The sequence below is a fragment of the Gymnogyps californianus genome, chromosome 7, assembly GCF_018139145.2.
Source record: "Gymnogyps californianus isolate 813 chromosome 7, ASM1813914v2, whole genome shotgun sequence".
Lineage (NCBI taxonomy): Eukaryota > Metazoa > Chordata > Aves > Accipitriformes > Cathartidae > Gymnogyps > Gymnogyps californianus.
The window spans coordinates 6,216,360-6,236,454 of record NC_059477.1 but is presented as its reverse complement, the minus strand read 5'-3'; the positions used below and the strand labels follow the sequence as shown (position 1 = coordinate 6,236,454).

The 20,095-nt window shown below is 41.6% G+C and overlaps 1 protein-coding gene across 3 annotated transcripts in view; it reads left to right on the top strand.

Moving 5' to 3' along the window:
- UNC80 (unc-80 homolog, NALCN channel complex subunit) overlaps positions 1 to 20,095 on the top strand; it is a 133,366-nt gene that overhangs the window by 35,978 nt on the left and 77,293 nt on the right. For 2 of the 3 annotated variants that reach the window (XM_050900032.1, XM_050900031.1), the window contains exons 17-23: positions 1,414 to 1,580; positions 2,287 to 2,388; positions 3,720 to 3,934; positions 4,469 to 4,575; positions 5,084 to 5,183; positions 10,374 to 10,546; positions 16,339 to 16,551. In XM_050900032.1, coding sequence (XP_050755989.1) covers positions 1,414 to 1,580; positions 2,287 to 2,388; positions 3,720 to 3,934; positions 4,469 to 4,575; positions 5,084 to 5,183; positions 10,374 to 10,546; positions 16,339 to 16,551 — 1,077 coding nt within the window. The remainder of the gene's footprint in view (positions 1 to 1,413; positions 1,581 to 2,286; positions 2,389 to 3,719; positions 3,935 to 4,468; positions 4,576 to 5,083; positions 5,184 to 10,373; positions 10,547 to 16,338; positions 16,552 to 20,095) is intronic. The other variant, XM_050900030.1, reaches the window with a different exon arrangement.

Here is a 20,095-nt window from a genome sequence, read left to right as displayed (position 1 = left end):
ACAAACATTCAATTTACCAAACACCTGGAGGAAAGTAACGTGCTGCCAGTTGCTGCTGCCTATGTGCTGTCTCCCCAGAGCAGTCAGTAGAATGGATGACATGAGCTCTCTTCTTCCAAACTGGTGCAGAATCTAGCAGCTAATCTCAAACCACCTCCTTTATTATCAGAAATCAGGATTTTTCATGGAAGCAGCCAAGAAACACTCTTGTGCTCCATCCTTACAGCAGAGCTGTAGAGGCATTGAAGTCCAGTAAAGGGACAGTAATCCTCTGTGAGGGGAAGGGAGAGGGAGAAGGAAAACACAGTAACATCTTAAACCAGCAGAGTAGTCTGCCTATGTCCAAGTCCTCTTGTTCTTATGGATATTCCTCCTTTGGAATGTTTCTCAGCAGATATTAAGTGGTGGGATGCAGAAAAACGTGTGCCATTGTTGGATCTAGATTAGGATCACCAAGTGTAACTTTTCCTTATAAATTGTATGTCTTTCTGGACCCTATTTTAGCTAGCATGTAAAGTGAAACTTGTCTTTAAGCATAGTACCATTAATTGTGCCTGTATGGAGAACATAGTATGCAGAGTATATATCAGGATTTCCTGTTGTTGCGTCACTCTTTAAAGTCAATCTTGTGTTCAACATCTTATGAAAAAGAGCCTTAATCAGTATACAGATGCAATTATTTGTTTGTTTGGGTTTTTTTTGTTAAAAGCTGGCTGTGCAGTTCCTAGCTGGGAATTTTCAGAATAATCCAGGATCTTTCAGGGAAGTTCACAAATCAAAAATCAGGTCCTGTTAAAACTGTTCCCTCCATCCCCTTGCCCTCAGATATAGAGGTGATTTTTCACATCACAGATGTGTATGAATGTTCAGAACTAAAAAGAGTCTTGAGTGTTGGAGTAGGTTGGGGAATGAGTGAGTCATTCCTCTCTCTTCCCGTGATGTAAAGGTCTAAAATAATTAAGAAAAATCCCAAGACACCCACTGGTTTTGAACGAAAACATGCAGTTTTTTGCACTCTACTTTCTGCCCCCCCGCCCCCCCCTTTAGCTTTTTCATGCCTTTTAAGATTATGGGCTAGATGAATGGGATAAAACAGGCTTTAAGTCATCTTTGCAGCTCCCTCATATTGCAGCTGTTTTAGCTTCTGATACCTCTACATCTGCTGTAGCCCATTGCAGAGCATGTTCCAAAGCAATAATGCTCCTCATTGTCTGCTTCTTCTGAGTGCACTAAATGGAGTTTCCAGCTTTTGATACCAGCCAGAAAACACATGCCCTGTACATGGAGAGTATATCAGACAACAGCTGAAGGAAGTAATGACCTGCTGAAGTACCTTAGAAACTATTGATTCTCACTGTTTCTTCACAAACTGCAGACTGAATTCTTTCATTTTCATGATGTCTTGCTACTCAGGGCTTGTACTGTGATATCCGACAGCTGGTCCAGTTTATCAAGGAGGCTCATGGGAATGTATTTCGGAGAGTGGCACTCAGTGCCCTCTTAGACAGCGCTGAAAAGTTAATACCAGGAAAAAAAACAGAGGAAACGGAGCAAGAGCCGAAACCTTCTGGGAGCAAAAGGTGGGTGTCTAGGAGGGAGAAGGCAAATGACTGGCTTGCATATGGCTGTATGACTACATGCACTGAACACAAATGTAGAAAGTCCAAAGGCTTGTATGTTTTATCTTGATAGCATATGTCAGTTCCTGATGTACAGAATTGTACAGTGGCAGCAGTCTCCTTTAAAATTTAATGAACTGAGACAGTAATAGATTTGCAGCAAAAAGTGTTAACTCTCTCATACAAGAGGCCTAAGAGAACAGTGCAATGGAAACACTGGGAGAAGGAAAGGTTAAGAGAAGTAAGAATCATAGTGTCAGTCCCAAAACAGTGTGGACATAGCTTTTAATGTACATCACATCCTTAGTGTTGTTTATCTGACAGGTAAACCCTGGTATGCAAAACAAGACCCAGAAGAAATCTAATCCTGACATGCTTCTTCATCAAAAAGAAATTTTCTCTGGTGCTTTGAGGCTTGTCATATTAAAATGTTGGGAAGAAGGATTAAGAAAGTTGAAAAACTCCTAAAAACCTTGGCTTTGCTTCTAAGAGCTGATGCCCTTCTCATGAATTATATATATAGAGGCAGTAAGTTGGTAAAGAGAGGGTACATCTCTAAAGCTGCTTTGCTGCTCAGCAGCGCTGGTTTCCATGTCATGTAGCTCTGTGATGACCATGAGATGGGCCATCCATTCGCTTTAGCTGGTGATTTATATTGTCTGTATAGATCCGAGGTGGGAAGCATCATCATTGACAAAGGCCAGGCATCAGCTGCCCCTGATGAATGCCGTAGTTACATCTCAAGCCGCCCAATGCAAACTCCAGAACAGTAAGTACATGTTGAATTGTTTCATGCAGTATTGCCAGCAGCTTCCTTCTGGGGTTAGTACAAATGGGCAGGAGAGCAAGGACTTATCTCTTTGGATGGTACAACAAATGCATTGAGTGTCTGTTCAGGAGCTGCTGATAACATCCAGCTAATGCCTATTTTCAGTGCTGCCAACTGGACCCACCCTGATTTTGATGGGGAACCACCAGAGATTTTCAAACTACAGTGCAGTAGATTTGTCAGTATCGCATGCTACCATAGCCATGAATAGAGTGTTAATTCCTCAGAGATGTCATCACAGCTGTTTTCCATGCTTTGTTTGTACTTCTGGGGGATGATTCTATTAATTTTTAACTTCCAAGTTGTTGCTAAGGGTCATTAATCCTTTACTGCCTCCCAAGAGCCAGCTCATTCCTGACCTGTCTTGGGCATGTAGTCTCCAAAGATTGTTGCATTTCCCTTATCAGCACAGGTGCTCTACCAGTTTTCTTAATAAGCAAACCCACCTGCTGTTAGGCATTGCACGTTTGAAGTCTCTACTGTCCAAAGAATTCTGCCATTTAACATTGAAGTAAATTTAATCAATACTCTTAAGAATTTCAGAAAATTTTATAAATGGCCACTGGTCCCTAAGTAACTTCGGACAAGTCATTTAACTTCTCTGTGCCTCTGAATACCCGTCTGTCTTGTTAAAGTGCATTGAGATGCACTGTACAAAGACATTGCTTCCACAAGGGCCCAGAGCTCTGTATTATGTATTCTTCTGCATTAACTGAGCTTGCAAAGTCTCACTGTTGCTGAGACTGCAAGGATAACACAAAGCCCTTTACTGCTCTGCAGAATTGCAGCAAGCTGTTCTGCTCTGAGCCCTGCCACAGCCATGGGAGATCTCAAGAGTATAGCAAAATATGCTGTCCCCATTCCAATATGTTAATGAGAACTGTGACTCCAGCAGGTTCACAAATGGCTATTGTGATGTCCAAAAGCTCTCCAGTACACATGCTTGTAGAAAGCACCAGTGTAGTCTTATCAATATGGGTCATTTTGACCTAAAGAAGATGATCTGTTTTTCAAGTGTAGAAACTAAAACTTGGAATGACCTGTTCGACAAGCTCCTCAGGGTAGAAAAGATGGTTATTTTGTGCCTTGAACAATATTGAGCATGTTGTCAAACTTGATTATGTCCCACTGAGACTATGTTTGGAATTCAAAATGAAACAACCTCAAAGAATAGAGAGGTTAGGAGGGGGTTGCTGGAGGGAGGCCTCATTCCCCTGAGCATCCAAACTTCACTGAAATGCAGTTCACGCTCTGCATCCCTTTTTTTCCAGTGATGAGCAAATCCAAGGGGCCGTTCTGGGACGCAAGGACTTCTGGCGAAAGATGTTCAAATCACAGAGTGCAGCGAGTGATACCAGTAGTCAGTCTGAGCAGGACACATCCGAGTGCACCACTGCTCACTCTGGGACCACCACAGACAGGCGCTCCCGCTCCCGTTCCCGACGAATCTCCCTCCGAAAGAAACTCAAACTCCCCATAGGTAAATGTATGTCTCTTCCTATTCTATATACATATTGCATGTGCAGAGAAACACAGATAGATATATCTGTCTTAAGAAATATTGCAACACAGTTCCTTATTGTCCAGGTATATTTTATAGTCTCCCAAGGGAAGCTGGGAGATGCTGCTCTCTCCATTTTACGGATGGGGAACTGAGGCAAAGGGAAATGTAAGCAATTTTCCAAAGGTAACAGAGGATGCCTGTGGCAAAACAGAATATTGAATCTGTGTCTCCAAAGTAGTAGGCTAGTACCTTAATCTCACAGGCATTGTTCCTCTCTGTAGAAGAGAAATATTCCAAATAGCATTTGATAGACAAAGAATATATCCTTTACAAGTCCCAAGACCTGGCCTTGTATGGTAGTTAATACATGTAACATGAAAAGGTTGCCTTACACTTTCCTCCCATTTTCCCATACCCTAGCATGGCCACTTTGGAGAAATACGCTGCAATTGCTAATGAATAGATTCTGCTTGGAAGCATTTTCAGAATTGTCCTGAGTGGCTTATTCTGCAACAGGGAACTGGCTGAAGCGCTCCTCCCTCTCTGGCCTGGCTGATGGGGTGGAAGATCTCCTAGATATCAGCTCTGTCGACCGTCTGTCTTTCATCAGGCAGAGTTCCAAGGTAAATGTGTCAGGCTGGATTGCAGAGAGCTTGGAAGGACAGGATCTGGCTGGTTTTAGCTGTCCAGGGAAACATTCTACTCAACATGGACATTGCAGCCAATGAGACTCAGTCACAGAAGTCTTCAGAGTAGAGTGCCATGGGAATTTGATACTGGACCTTTGCGGCTCACGGTGAAGACTAGGTTAAACCTACACTGTGCTCGTCAGTCTGCCTTGGTTCACTGAGAGAGAAATGCAGGCTCTGTCAACACACTTAATGTTTAATTGTTGGTCACACTTCTCCTTCCTTCTTTGTGCCTTTACAGCCTCTTGCGAAAGACCAATCCTTTAAGCAGAAAGCTTAAAAGATGAAGTGCTTCAGCGTACGTAAATCTGTGCAGACCCACTCGTGTTGCTATGGTGATCCACTGTGTTACAGCCCTTCTGTAGATGATTTATGTCTAAGCAAGGAAGACCAAGAGATAATGGTATGGCGCAGACTGACCCGGCCCTCTGTCTTTGCACAGGTGAAGTTTACTAGTGCAGTGAAGCTGTCAGAAGGAGCGGGGCCAGGAGGTGGCCTGGACAACGGGCGAGATGAAGAGGAGAATTTCTTCAAGCGTCTTGGTAAATGGCGCACCTGCCGAAGACACCCATCCAAGCTTCATCACACAGAAGAAAAAGATGGTTAGAAATCAGGGTTCTCGTCTCCTTTTTTCTTTCTTTTTATCTTTTTTTTTAAAATCTCTTTCTTTCTGTATTTTACCCCTTTCCCTTTTTTCCTGCTTTCTCCATAGTTTCTGTATCCATTCTAGCCTTCTCCAACCTTTTAGTCTTTGTAACTGTTTTCTTTCCCTTCCTTCTTTCTTTTGTTTTGATTTAGAAAAAAACACTAGTAAAGTCATTTTTTTAAAAAATCAAGGCTATCCAAATAAATTATGCAAATACAACATTTGGGCTTTTTAAATCAAATTGAATTTGATCAATACGTTTGAAAAATTAATGCTTGCTTCAAAGCACTTATTCAGTTCAAAATTAGGTGTGTAAATCTTTCATTGCCTAATATAACAATGGGTGTTCCATCAGTTTTTTGTTTGGGTTTTTTTTTCCAATTTGTGACTATTTGACAGTTTTAGCAAAGATCAGCACAGAAATGGAAAACCCTGCACAAACCTTGTTATAATTATCTCTTTTCTTCTGTGTTTGCATGTCTAGTGTCTGCATACCATTCGTTAGGGATGCTGTCCCTTTTTCTTAGCACACAACATAATAATAACACTACTTTTCCTTTCCACAAAAGTATATTTAATTGCAATGTATTTTCAAAGTCAGCAGTGTTTGAAAAGTGCCTTTATGAATAATAGAAGGTCGTGATATATTCTGTTTTAAAATGTCATGCAGTCATTCACATGCTCATGTCCTCAGCTCAGAGCTCATCCTTGTTGTCAGGGAGACAACCTTGTATCTTGAAGTTCTGTTACTGTTTTTTCAAGAAAATCCAACCCAACTCCCAAAAACACACAAAAAGGAGTAGATTTACTTTTTCACCACGATTTCTGTAGCTTTACATTATGTTACATTCTCTGGCTTTATGTTTTTTATTTTCTAACACTATACTTCGATGCTGCATTGTATGTATTTCTCCATCATCTGTCCCAGACCTGCAGTGTAATGCACGTAAGGCATTGTTCAGGCAAGTGATACTAGCAAAGTATGAGCACATCTTGCCAGTATAAACTGGTCATCATTCTACCACTGCAGAAACAGCGGTGGTGGTTTTCACCTAGCTCCTAGGTGAAAAGTATTGTTCCTTTAGAAGGAGAATGCATCAGCCCAGCAGGTTGTTGTAGCTTGGTAGCTGAAGGTGAACACCCCACAATGGAAGGAACTGCGTTGTTTTCTTCATCCACTACTTTGTGCTGAAGTAGGTGTGAAATACTTCCACCATATTTTCTCCCAGCTCTTACTGGGAACAAACAACTGAGGGGCAGTGACGTCTTTATAGACTGCCACAGCTGTTTCTGCAGTGCTCATGTGAGGTGTCATTCATATTTTCTTGTAGGAAATAATTTTTTTTTCATCTTGCTAACGCTGATTTTATGCCACTGTGAGTTTGCCTCTGCCTAGAGTGCCCATACTCTTGACTTAATGGCAGAGATTTAGTCTTGGCCCTGTGAGCAACAAAAGCCTTGTTCAGTATGTGTGGCACATCTTATGTCTATACAAAACTTGACACTTCAGTTGTGGTTGTTCCACCTGGGGAAGAAAAAGCGCTGGGGAGACCTTATAGCAGCCTTCCAGTACCTAAAGGGGGCCTACAAGAAAGCTGGAGAGGGACTTTTTACAAGGGCATGTACTGATAGGACAAGGGGTAATGGCTTTAAACTGAAAGAAGGTAGATTTAGATGAGATGTAAGGAAGAAGTTCTTTACTGTGAGGGTGGTGAGGCACTGGAACAGGCTGCCTAGAGAGATTGTGGATGCCCCCTCCCTGGAAGTGTTCAAGGCCAGGCTGGATGGGGCTTTGAGCAACCTGGTCTAGTGGAAGGTGTCCCTGCCCATGGCAGGGGGGTTGGAACTAGGTGATCTTTAAGATCCCTTCCGACCCAAACCATTCTATGATTCTATGACACATTAGTGTTGGCTTTTTGAACTTTGGAAGTGTTGTCCATACTTTAGTCTTCTGTGAGTAATATCAGAATTTATGTCATTAATGAAGAGAACTTGAAAAGTCTTTTATATGCCTATGAGAGAAGAGAAGTACATGACACATGCTTGGTTTTGACATGTGCATGCATTAGAAATACCATAATAAAAGTGATGCAATGGGTTAAAGACAGAGACCCTTGCATGTTAGTATGAGAAACAAGCAAATTGTCCAGTGATGTTGATGGGGAGGGTTGGGCCATTGCCTGATCACTAGCTGAAGCAAAGGGAGGGTATTTAAAGTTTGTAAGGCAAAGTGTGACCGTTAAGGAAGTTGTGTCACTGTGTCCACAAGGATCTCTGGTATGCAATGAAAGCCACATAACAATCGCAAAAATTAGAGTAGTTGTACATGCCTGTGTGTGTAGGTACTTGTATGTGCATAGTGAAATCGATGTGAGGCCTTTTCAGGGTGGGACAGTTTATAACACAGTAGAACAGCAATGTTAGAGGGCCTTCAAATTTCCAGTGCTTCTGTACCTTCCATAAAGATCAGCAGGTTTTATGTGCTTACGGAGAAGAGAATGAAAGCCTGTTGAAGGTGGATGGACATACTATTAAATCCCGCAAGGTCTGACCCTAAAGCATTGTTTTGGAACCTATTTCTGCCTTCCCATTTTTGTCATTCATGATGCTATGACATTACTTTGCTCATGCTTTTTCCATTGGTGTTTCCTCTTGTGTTTTTGGGTTTTTTAACATAGTAGACCAAATTTAAAAGAAAATGGAGAGAGGAGAAATACATTACAGTAAAAAATAATAATAAAATGTAGAATAATTTGTCACATCATTTATGAATTGTAATATTCATTGTGATATATCATCTAGACCACTGGAAATTCTGTGTTGGATATGTATGTAAGCGTACGTGTGCGTGTGTGTATCTGTATGTGTGCATATGTATACATATATATACACATAAGTATATGCACATTCATGCATAACAAAATGTTTATTTTAATGATCTTTTTACCTATACTAAGAACAAAGCATATATACGGAAGTGAGCTACAGTATGTTTACTTGAGACCCTTAACGTTCCTTCAGGCACTTACTGAAGACATTGTGAGTGACCATAGAAGTTGCCAGGGTGTTCAAGGCACAACAGCACAGGCGAACTACAGCACATGCTTCCTCCAAGGGGTGATCTTGCATTTGCACAGGAAGCAACTGTGGGGCGGGAGCGTGGGCATCCAGGGTCCTCCTATGTTAGGAAATGGTCTCTGCTTAGTGGGTGAGATTTTTCTGCAGGGCTGAGTCACGTAAACATTAATCCAGTGAGGGCTCCCCTGCTTACAGCAAGGATACTCCAGGATGGGCATAGTGGAGGACAGTCATCAGCTGCTTCTGAAGGATTCTCTTGCAAAGCTTCAACAAAGTGCAAGGCTGGGACTGCAAAGGACTGCAAAGGGCTGTAGTCATAGACTGTAGGTAGTACCACTGAGCCCAGACAGACAAAGCATCTGCTAGACCTTTATAGTGGGGTTTAGGGAGATGCCTTAGGCATGCCTTTCTGTATCAGAAAGTCAAGTTTCTGTTCTTTATCTCATACAGGCACAGCCCTAACAGGGCCCTGAATAGGAAACATTTGTTTGTACCTCAAATGAGTTAGTGTTACAACAGCCATAGCAGGAAGGCTCAGATAGCATGCTACAGGCTATAAGGAAACAGGAAGAGTTGGAAGAAAAGGGTATTTGTGCCTGCTCACTTATGTAAGTGTTCTACCTGTTCTTTCTACTTTGTTTGTTTGTTTGTTCCATTTTGATTAAATACTTCCCAACATAGGAACATTTTGTTTACTGGAAAACTATGTACAGTTTCACTGGAGAAAGAAAAGCCACAGATGTCATAAAGTCTCTTGAAATTTGATATACCTCTGTCTTCAGGGGAAAAGTGAAGATCTACATTGTCATTCTCTGTTGTGACTATTGTTTGTGGTACATAAATGCTTTCCAAGTAATTTTGGGGGGTGCGATCTCAAAGGGACTTTGAGTTTCAGCCATTCTTCTTTCCTGAGGAAGGAGAAGTCACAAAGTCCTGTAGAGCTGATGTTCTGCTTCTTGTCTTTCAAATCCATGTTTAAAGCCAATCTTGAATTCTCCACTTGCAGTTCTCTTCTTCATTGCTTTATCCTTCAGTATTCTGTAAACTTTTGTACTTTCACATGTAAACAGGGAGAGTATTATGGATGAAGACAAAAAGCCCAGAAGCTGACTATTCTTATTTTGACCAGCCACCTTGGCCTTGAAACTACTTTCCTGACTTCTCATCTGTGTCTTTCTACTGCTCTCTCAACTCTGGGTACCGACTGCATAATGATCTTCTGCATTCAGAAGAGTTCATTCCAATTGGCAATGGGATTAGTTGATTTATCATGTGAACTCTATACCTGGAGTTTAAAAATTGTGCTTGAAAGAAGCCCTGGAGTGGGGTACTAGCTTCATTTTCAAAAGGAACTCTTATTAGGGAACTTTCCCTCCCAAAGAGTGCAAGACACTTCAAGGGAAGAGAGGCTGAGTTGAGTCGTTGAGTCCAGTCTCACTTCGGGTGTTCTGGTAATCGCAGAAGATGTATGCCTAAAAAAAGGACAGTACTTGATTTCCACATAGAACGTTTCCAATATTTGCTACTGATTTTTCTGTCCTAATAGATGATATATTACTAAATTGATACATGAGGAATAAAGTTTATGCATGCTCCACTTTAAGGTAAACTTAGAGGCATTAGAGAGGTAAGATAGGAGATTATTTAGGAAAAACAGACAGTAAGCAAGATGATTTGTGTTAAAGAGGTGTGGAGGAAGGGCCATGTCCTGATTCACCTATGCTGGAGTAGATCCTGGGCTTCCACACTGAGTACGATGGAATTGTTTTGGGCAGGCATCAGTATGACCAAGACCAGAATCTGGCTTACTGTATGCCTATTTCACGGAAGTCATGAATATTGTAAAAATGCCCCTGTTATCTTCAAGATAGCACATCAAGGTGAGGAAGGGATTTAAACCAAGACTGTACTCATCAGGATTTTTGTTCCACTTTTTTTATTGGTGAGAGACTGTGTTCCCTTCTCCCTACCCCTCCCTGCATCCCCTCTATAATCTCTACCTCTCTAGGTTGCCATAGCTTTGATGATCACTTGACCTCCAACCAAGAAGGAGGAAAATCCAAGAACGTTGTGAACCTGGGAGCAATCCGCCAAGGCATGAAGCGCTTTCAGTTTCTCCTGAACTGCTGTGAACCAGGCACTATCCCCGATGCCTCCATTTTGGCAGCAGCCCTAGATCTTGTAAGTCATTCGTTGGTGTATTTTTACCTGCTGAGTGAGAGCATGTGCATACGTGGTGGTCCATTGTCATTCACTAATGCTGTTCATGCCCGCACAGAAAGCAGGTAAAGCATCACAGCAATGCCAACTGGTGCTGTTGTTAGGTGGAGTTTTAGCATCTGTGACTGGGTGAGTATGCAGACAAAATGGATCTTTTTTTATTACATGGCTCCCCATAACTAATTATGGTCAGCGCAAAGCTTTTATTGTCAGACTTCAAATTTTGTTCATAGCCATTCGGCTTCTGCTCCTAGTGTCAATCTACAGAATAAGGATTGAAAACTGGATAACTACCTGGAGAGGCATAGGAATTCCACTCAGGAGTTCTGACAAAGTTATAAATACATTGGGCAACACTGAACTATTAGTCACCAGAGCCAGTCAGTGAAAAGAACTTAAAATGTCAGAGTGTGCATGCTTTTAAATGCAGATATTGCTAATTTGCAGATCCAAATCACAGAAGTGACACAATTCAGTCCCTCCTTCCTGACACTGAGTGTCTCTTCTGTATTCCCTCCTTCTTTTCCTTGCAGGTGCTGGTTTTTTGTAACAGTCCCTTCCATTTCTAAAGCAGTGGCCTTCAGCCTGTGGTTCATGGGCCAGTGGGGCTCTGTGAGGTGCTTATGTGACAAGCACAAGAGTGTGACAAATACAGCTATGAAAAGCCAGCCAATTATTAGTAACTTCTCTGCACAGTGCTCTTCTACTTCCTTCCATAAGTGTTTGGGTGTTTGCAAACTGAAAAAGATTGAAAGCCACTGCTCTCGGAGCATTCGCATCCTCTCTATCCCTTTATCTTCCCACTCCCCACCTCTCACCTCTTTGACTGTCATACCGTTTGTGCTCATATTCAGTTTTTTTTCTCGCTGCTGGAGATGCCAGGCTCATGGACTCTCCCATTCTGCTAGTGCTGTGCCCTTGAGCTGTGCTGCCTTGTCTGCTCCATAGTCGTAGGGATGATACACTCTGTGCACTACTCCTTTATCCTTTCTTCTTCACCTTGCATCCTTAGGCTGCAGATTCAAGCAAGTCTGCATTACTATTGGCCCAAAGTTGCTGTTGCTATCAGTTCACATCTAGCTCTACTGTTTGGACTGGTCCCTGTCCATCTTCCAGCAGACAGATGTTTTCTTCCCTAGTTCCCACTCTTCCTGTTGGAGATTGTTGTCCATCTGTCTGGAAGCTATGGAAGCAGTGGCTGATAGGGAAGCCTGTCTCATGCTCTCACAGTCAGAAATGGTTCCTACCAGTCAGGGTTGCAGTGAGCTCAGAAGGTCGCTTGGGGAGATAGTCATTCCTGCTGGGTGTGCTGCACAAAGACAACCTCATTCTTCAAGGCTGCCAGGCTGCCACCCCATTCCGAATTCTAAACTAACACAGGGAATGTAAGGTGCATGGGCAGGAAGGAGCTCATTGCTGACAAGTATGTCACTAAGATCCTTCTGGGGATGCGCTACTCTGTGTGCTAATAAATCAGATGATAAAACAGGGGGTTGGCAATTATGTCCCTATTGCCTGTAAATGTCTTATTTATTTTTTAAACTTGCCAAATGGTTAAGCTACAGACCGACTTACTTGTACCATGTATGAAGTCAACTGAAAACCACTGGTCAGAGTGAACTGTTTGAAGATGTCTGTTCCAACTTCTAGAGCTGGCTTTTACAAAACAGAGTTTGACTCTGTTTCCTTTCCGCTGAATGATGGCAGAAGGCTTTGGTATCAGAATTTCTAGAAGGTCTGCAGCTAAAGTTGAAAGAAGCCTTGTTCTAATTACAGACTTGGGAGACTCCTTACAAGTACCTGTACCACACCTGGCACTTTGTGTACAAAGTAGTGGAGATACATGGAAGTTAAGAAGTCACGTGCGCTGCAGGTTTCAAAAGATGACAGCTTGTCATCTCACTGTATTGCCTAATGGCAATGTATGCTGTTACGGAAAATTCCCACATTTTATGTCAATAGAGCACACCCAACAGAAAATATTCTAGTTTTTTAACTTCTATTTTCAGGCTTTTGAAGTAATGGTTTGAATCAGGTTTGATGAAAATTAAAAGCTGCTTAAATCATTTTATCCAGCCTAGTTGCTATGGCAACCTTTAGAAAACGAAAGGCAAACAGCTCCAGTTTCAGTTCTTTCATAAACTTTCTGAGCATGCTTTTTCATGCAGATTTTCAAAATTCCATTCTTATACCAACTTCAAGATCTTTGATCACCCTGGATGTTTATACAGGTTTGCCATAGTGATTTAAAGAAATCAGAACAGTGAAACAAAGGCTGCATCCTTATGGAGGTAATGACTTATTTGTATATTAAACTGAGTGTTGCCTTAGGTTTAGAAACTATGTAGTTAACATATTTTCCTAGAATCAGCATCCATCCTTGACTGAATTTTATAAAACTACAATCAGTTTATGGCTTTGCAAACATTCAATGACAATTGTTAATATGTTGCAGACGGTTTCATCCTTATGTCACCAGCTTAAATCCAGAGTTGGCAATAATAAAATTGATTTTCTTTCCCTTTTTAAGAAATTTTGGAGGTTGAAAGGCAAGTAATATGATATTTCAGTCTGTGGTCAAGTTTCTGCAGAGGGTTCCAGTAAACCGCTGTCTAGCATTGTACAAAGATGTTACCTAAAGTATCCTAATTAGACCAGTGTAAATGACTCAGGTGGGGAAATACAAGCTTTCCTTTGACCAGTTTAGCAATGTGTGACACCTATCACCGTTACACTTCTCCAATAAGATGTGTGAGCTGATCTGTTCTAACATGTAAATCTCTTATCCTTGTTGAAATGCCATAATGGCACTGCTTTATGGCTGGGTTGTGTTTGAGACAACCTACTAAGTATTGGGACGGCAGAAGCAAAGTCTAAACTGCAAGAATACTTGCCAGTATCCTGACTTGATGTCACCCAGGGTCTTAGGCAGGCTCTATTGTTCCCATGTCCCTGTTTCCATTGCAGAAATATTTGTCCATAAGAGGGCATATGACCTGGAAGGAAATCAGAGATTGCTCCAAACAAGTTCCCAGAGTAGATGACTGGGAACAGAAACAAAGAGCTGTGTCGTGGATTATACTTGACCATTTTTAGATATAATCAGAGAGATTTGAACTGATGTTTTTGAGGCAATTCTCCAAGACATTGGTTAATAATTTACTCATGACCTGTCTTCATATACCTGCTAAGCTACTTCTCATGCCAGACTTACCTTGTGGCTAGACAAAGCAGAGCTATCCAGTCAGCATCTTTTGACAGTACCTGAATTTACCTTATTTACTCTTAAAAGTAGATTGTTGCTATTTTGCACCTTTTTTTCCCCCCCCCTTGAAGACACCAGTGGAAATGAATTTTTGCTCAAAGTGCATTGTGGAGTATAAGAAAGGGCACAAGAAAATTACCACTGGTTAATTAGTCTTATAAAATTCATTGTCCTTGAAAACAAAACTGGACCTAAATGCTCTGCAGTCATAAAACTCTGCAGAATCAGCTTTACTTGAACAGTTATGTGATGCTGTAAAATTCCAAATCCATTCTGTATTTGGTCCCTCCCACTCAGGTCATTGCTTTTGTTGTTATTAGTACAAATCAGGTTATCTGTTGAAAAGCTCCAGTGGAAGTACTTGAAATTTTGTTAAGAAAATGGTGGATTCTTATTCATGTCAATTTATACAGTACAACAACAATTTTCAAAAGGCAAAGCAGTACAGTAGGTCTAATGTTAAAAGTGGACTTGTGAACGGTTTCACAGGCATGGGCAGGCTTGTGAGAGTATAGCTGCTGTGTTAAGTTTTGACAGTGACCATGGTAACTTGTGTTCTTTTCAGCTATGCATCACCTGCCTGATTCATTTCTCTCCATTTGTGATGTGTTTCTCTGTGGTGTGAATCCATCCCTGTCCATTCTGTCACATCTTCATCTTTCTCTTGCTGCTGCTTCAGGTTTCTCTGAGCCTCAGGTAAGCAATCACAGGGAGCTTGTGCCCCGTGATGTTCAGAAAGTCCTCCTTCATGCAGGAGGTCTTTTCAGTGATTTTTAATTTGGAACTCCTGCTCCTCCCCTTTACCCCCCATCCTACATATCCTTCTTTAGTTAATAGTAGAGTGCTTCCATAATGTTTACAACACGTATCTTTACAAGATTCCTATATGCTAAGAAATTGTGACTTTACCGGTGGTGAACTAAAACAGGAGGAGACTAAGGCTAGGGCTTCATCTTTTCATGTATGTCTCCATGGTTAAGGTTTTACTGTGTGAGAATAAAAGAATAAACTCCTCACCTATTCTGTGTTCCATATTGCATGTGAGCAACAAGTAATTTGTAATGGTTTTTCCAGGTACTAGATTCTAGTTTTGTTTCTAGTTGTCAATGAGTGTCTGGCTTCAGATTTCTGCCTTCCTCGTCAGAACATTGGGCCAGCTTTAATGTTCTTATTCAAGAGAATTGCTAAAAGATTGCTATTTTCTTCCAACATTTGAATAAAATATGAGCAAAAAGCTGCAATAGGATGTTGTGTCAGGAAGCAATTAACATATGTTTTCCTGTTAATGTAGACAAAACATAATCTTTTTTTTTGTTTGTTTGTTTGTTTTGCCAGTCCCCTAAAAGGCTTGACTTTTTTCAGTCCTGTTGGTAGTAATTTCTGGCTGTAAGTTTAGCTGCAGTACAGAATTTCTTAATTCCCAAACTTCTGGAGCATTGGTCCAAAATTTCTTGCTTTCAAGTTTTGATTAAAACACTATTGGAGGCACTATTTAATAATGTTCCACAGACCATCTTCCATGGTCTCAGGGCCCATCTGTTATTTATGGACCACAGATGAGGAACCTCCCCTTATAAGTAGATGCTGATCTGTTTAATTATCTCATTAAAGCTGTCAGCATCTAAATGTGTGGAATACACATGTTTGTGCTCTGTGAAATCCCTGTTAGGGAACCTTTCAAAGCCAGCTTGTAAACTGTGGACATTGTATTCTTACTTTTACAACACAGGGTTTTTGCTGGCCACAGGGGTTTTTGCTTGTGAAAATTGCAGGAAGAGAGGGGGAAAATTAAATGGAAATGAGGAGAACCATTTGCTTTTAGTCACTTTCCATGTCTGTAAAGATGTTATTTTTGCAGAGTTGTAGACTGCTGGGAAGAAAGCTCCTTCCTGAGTCTAAGCTACCCTTTAGGAAACAAATTACAGTGTCCCTTTTTGAACATATTTGAGAGTTTCAGAAGCACTCTTTATTGGTCTAACATGAATCCTGCTGGGTGATTTAATACAAACTAAGATACACTCAATATCTTTTCTCCCATTAAAGAAAAGTGCTCTTCCAAGCTGGGGGCAGGAGGATTTTCCTCTGGAAAATAGTCAATCACTTCAAAACTCAGCTGCCTGATGTTGTTTCAGTACTAAATTGTCTGATGCTTGCTAAGGCCATTGAAGTTAGGCCAGCGAAATTTTGTAGCCTTATGCCAGTAATGGATTTCACTCTCCATGTCTGTTTCATGTAAGTGCAAAATAGCACTCTTCCTAGTTTCAGCAAGCCTCCATTCATGCTTCCATCCCCAAGATGCGCAAGCAGAACTTAACGTGACAAATGCTAGGATTCACGTGGCCATGCTGCCATTTGTGCTTGCAATATTTGCAGCAATATTTGATTAAATAGCAATATTTAATATTTGATTAAAGCACAAAATCCTCTAATGTTCAGAGAGTTTTTCCAATGTACTTGTATTTAAGGTGATTTTTTGCAAACATTTCAGGAAGCTCCTGTAGTGGCGAGAGCAGCCCTGTTCCTTGAGTGTGCACGCTTCATTCACCGCTGTAATCGTGGCAACTGGCCCGAGTGGATGAAGGGCCACCATGTGAACATTACTAAGAAAGGCCTGTCCCGTGGACGTTCTCCTATTGTGGGCAACAAAAGGAACCAGAAGCTGCAGTGGAATGCAGCTAAGCTCTTCTATCAGTGGGGAGATGTAAGTGTTTGCTTCTCTTCTACTTACATTAAAAAATATACCAAAATGTAAAGGTAATTGGATCCTATAGAAAATTTCAGTTCCAGTAGAATGGGGACTCATAAGCCTCCCTTCCAACTTGCACTTCACAGCCTGTCAGGATCAGCTCTTCCGATGGAAATGGACTTCGTAAGGATGTAACAGTGTCCCTTCCCTCCCCTCCCTGTGCAGTGTTCCATCTGAGGATCCATTTGGTCCACTCTCCTGTTTCCACCACTTGTCATATGTGAATGCCTAAGGAAGAGTAAGAGCAGGAGGTGTGATACTACTTGCTTTTTTCTAGCTTCCAAATATTTTTAGCCCAGGGCTGCTTGAGCTAGATGTGGTGCTGTATATTTAGTAATGGATTTCTCTTTGACGTACTTACTCAGTCTCTCTTTGCACGCATACAAACTGTTGGCACTCATCATTCTTTGGCAAGGAATTCTACAGGGCTACTACATGTCATCTAAAGAACTGTCTCCATTTGTTTTTAGCTTGGCTCCTTCAAGTTTTATTTGATCGTCACCTCTTACCATACATGAACTAGGCAATTGCCCTGTCAGTGCTGCTTGCAATTTCTTTGGAAACCCACCAGGGTATACCTGCTGAAGGTCTAATACTTACTGCAAGTCATTCACACAACTCAAAGTAGTGGGAGAAGTTCCTTTGACCTCTATGGTGCCTGTTACATATGTCTATCTGGAAATGAGCTTTGTGCTTCTCAGCTCTTTCCACAAAACCAGATTTTTATAGTGAGCATCATGATTCAAAAAAAAAAAAAAAAAAAAGACATAAAATCCAAGGCTCAGGGGAATTTGCAAACCATGTATTCTGCTGTCTTGGGGTACTTACATAAGTCATGCCAAAAAAGCCTTGCTGACCCATATGCTCCTGGGTTAAACCAACGCACGCTTCTCAGTGGAGCACATTGTAGGGAACCTTGAGCTAGTGCTGACCATGTCAATACATTCCCACCGCAAAACACAGCCCAGGGGGAGAACCTAGCTTGGCTCTTTGTCTCTTGGCAGCTCTCCTCCTTCCATTTCTGAAGCTAACTCAGGGAATGCTACCTGGGCACCCTACTCTCTGTTATGTCTCAAACACCGGTCAGTATCTTAATAACAGCACAAATACCAAAGTTCCTTGAAAAAGTATGTAGTGTGAATGTATTTGCTTCTATATTCCATGAGGTCACCACCTTAGCCTAACTCCTTTGAGAACTCCTTCCAAGTGGACAACATTTTTGCATGCGTTGCTGACAGTCAGGACTATCCATCTGTTTGTGGACTCTATGCTTCTAGACGTTCCTTTTTTTCAGATTCTGACAAAAATGGGAGCAAGCAAGTCAGTAACTATTAGAAGCCAGTTAGATTCCCCCTCAGCTGCCATTTTTAGAAACTGAAATAGCCTGAGCTGGAAAAAGTCCAGGAAGGTTTTCTTTTCAGAATGTTAAAGTACCACTGCATGATGCAAGGTCACAAGAAAGGAGCCAGGGAAATCTGATAGCAGGCAACTTAGCATAATTCTCTTCCCCTTAACTTTAGTGGCATTGTAAGACTTATCTGGATGCATTCTCCATGGTAGGAAGAGTGTGTGTTTGCTAGCTGCTTAGGAACATCCCAGAAGGGAAAAATCCTTAACTTTTACTTTACTGTAAGGCAGGAGAGGATTTGGAGAGTAGTCTCTACAGTGCAAATTTCTTCTCTTTTTACTACAAAATGTCCTACAGCTCATTAATATTTCTGTTTCTTCTCACTGGAGGCTAGGACAGGATAGTTACCCACAGCATCACTGGCCCCTAAACAGACTCATGCTTCAGGATTGGTCTGCACCTAGCACTGCAGAAGTGCAGTTCCTTTATGTCCTTTATGTTGAATGCTGGGCAAGGCTGGTCCTCTGGCACTGCTTTTCCTCCCAGAAGCTGTTTCAGATGAAGCTGGCTGCAAGCATAAGCAGCAGCCACCAACCAAGACTGTAGGGCTGGGACCCTGCAAGCTGTGCTCCTCAGGCGGCTGCTTTTGTTGGCTCTGACCAGATTCCAACCAGATAGGCTGAACCGTGAGGAGAAACAGCTTTCTGTTGCTGTGGTACAGGCACCTGCTGTAGAAAATGCTGCCATTTCTGTGTGTTAACCTGCCCATTTCACCATGGGCGATATCAGCATGAAGGGTGGAATGACTATGCACTCACATAGCTCCTAAGCAGCTCCAGTACCAAGAAGATGGGCTACCTTGCCGACCCCATCTCTGCCTCCGTGCTACCAGATCCTTGTCAACACTACGGCACACCATCCTTGCTGCTTGGTGGCAGCAGAGCTGCTGCTCTGGAAGGAAGATTCTTGGACAAAGAGAAAAGAATGTATTAGTCTCTGAACGCACTGAGGCCTTGTCCTGTTTTTTTCTTGCAGTAAATAAGGCTGGAAATTTGTGCTAATTATGGATCCTTGCTTGTCTGTCATTGCTCACTAATTGTGATAGTGCTACTGTCAAAGTTTAGTGAGACCAAGAATGAATGTAAAGCCTTTTTTCCCCACCCAGCTCCTTTAATTCAGCCTCCCTAATAGCCATCAGACAATAACAGTGGTAAACCCTTTCCACATGAGGTGGGATTTGGACTGCCCGTAACAGTGATAAGCCTATTGAATCAAGCAATCTCAATTGTTATGCTGTCTTTTGAAATAATACAATGTTAAATCTATTCTGATCAGGTTAGTCTGTCACTTCCTTTGGCTGCTTCTGTTAAGAGGCATTTTCTTTTGAAGTGTGGCATGCTCTCTGTTTGCTAGGAAAACCAAGCATAATTCATGCAGATAATACATGTTAGGAATTCAGTGCTCATTAGGTAGGAAGCTGTGGGATTATATATGATTGCTTTAATATTAGGGTGGACAACACAGAATAAATAATATGTGATAAATTACTGCTTTGTGGAGAGGCATGCAGAACGTTTCTTCTTTTAAATGCCTGAAATGTGAAAGGGGAAAAAAAACGTGAGATGTGGAGTTTATTTAGCAATGTGCAGGCTCACAGATAGCTGAGATTGGTGACTATTTGCATCAGCTTGCAAACCACAACAATACCACCTTATTCTCTTTGTGTAGCAGAGTCTACCCTCTTCATTGTTGCTGGATTTCACAGGAACTGCTTAGTAGCAAGGAAGAACAGCTGTCATAAGTGACTGTTCATGTATTTCTGCGTCACTTCAGCCGAGACAGGAAAATTTGATGGCATGACCATCAGTTCTGACTTCTAGAAGATTCAGAAATCTTCTTTAGTATCTTTCTCTGAAACTATCCCAAAACCAAAAAGGCCAAATGGCAAGTGCTGATGAAAACTCTGTAATTAAACACATTTCCTCTCTCACAAAGTGATGATATCACAGGATAAAGTTTTACATACTTGTCTCTGATCTCTTCACCTACCTGCAGCAAAGAAAATCAAGAAAATCCTTAAGAGCTCTGAAGTGTCTTAGCAGGGAAGCATTCTTCTTGCTAACACACCCTTATCTGTAGCTTTGCTGACAG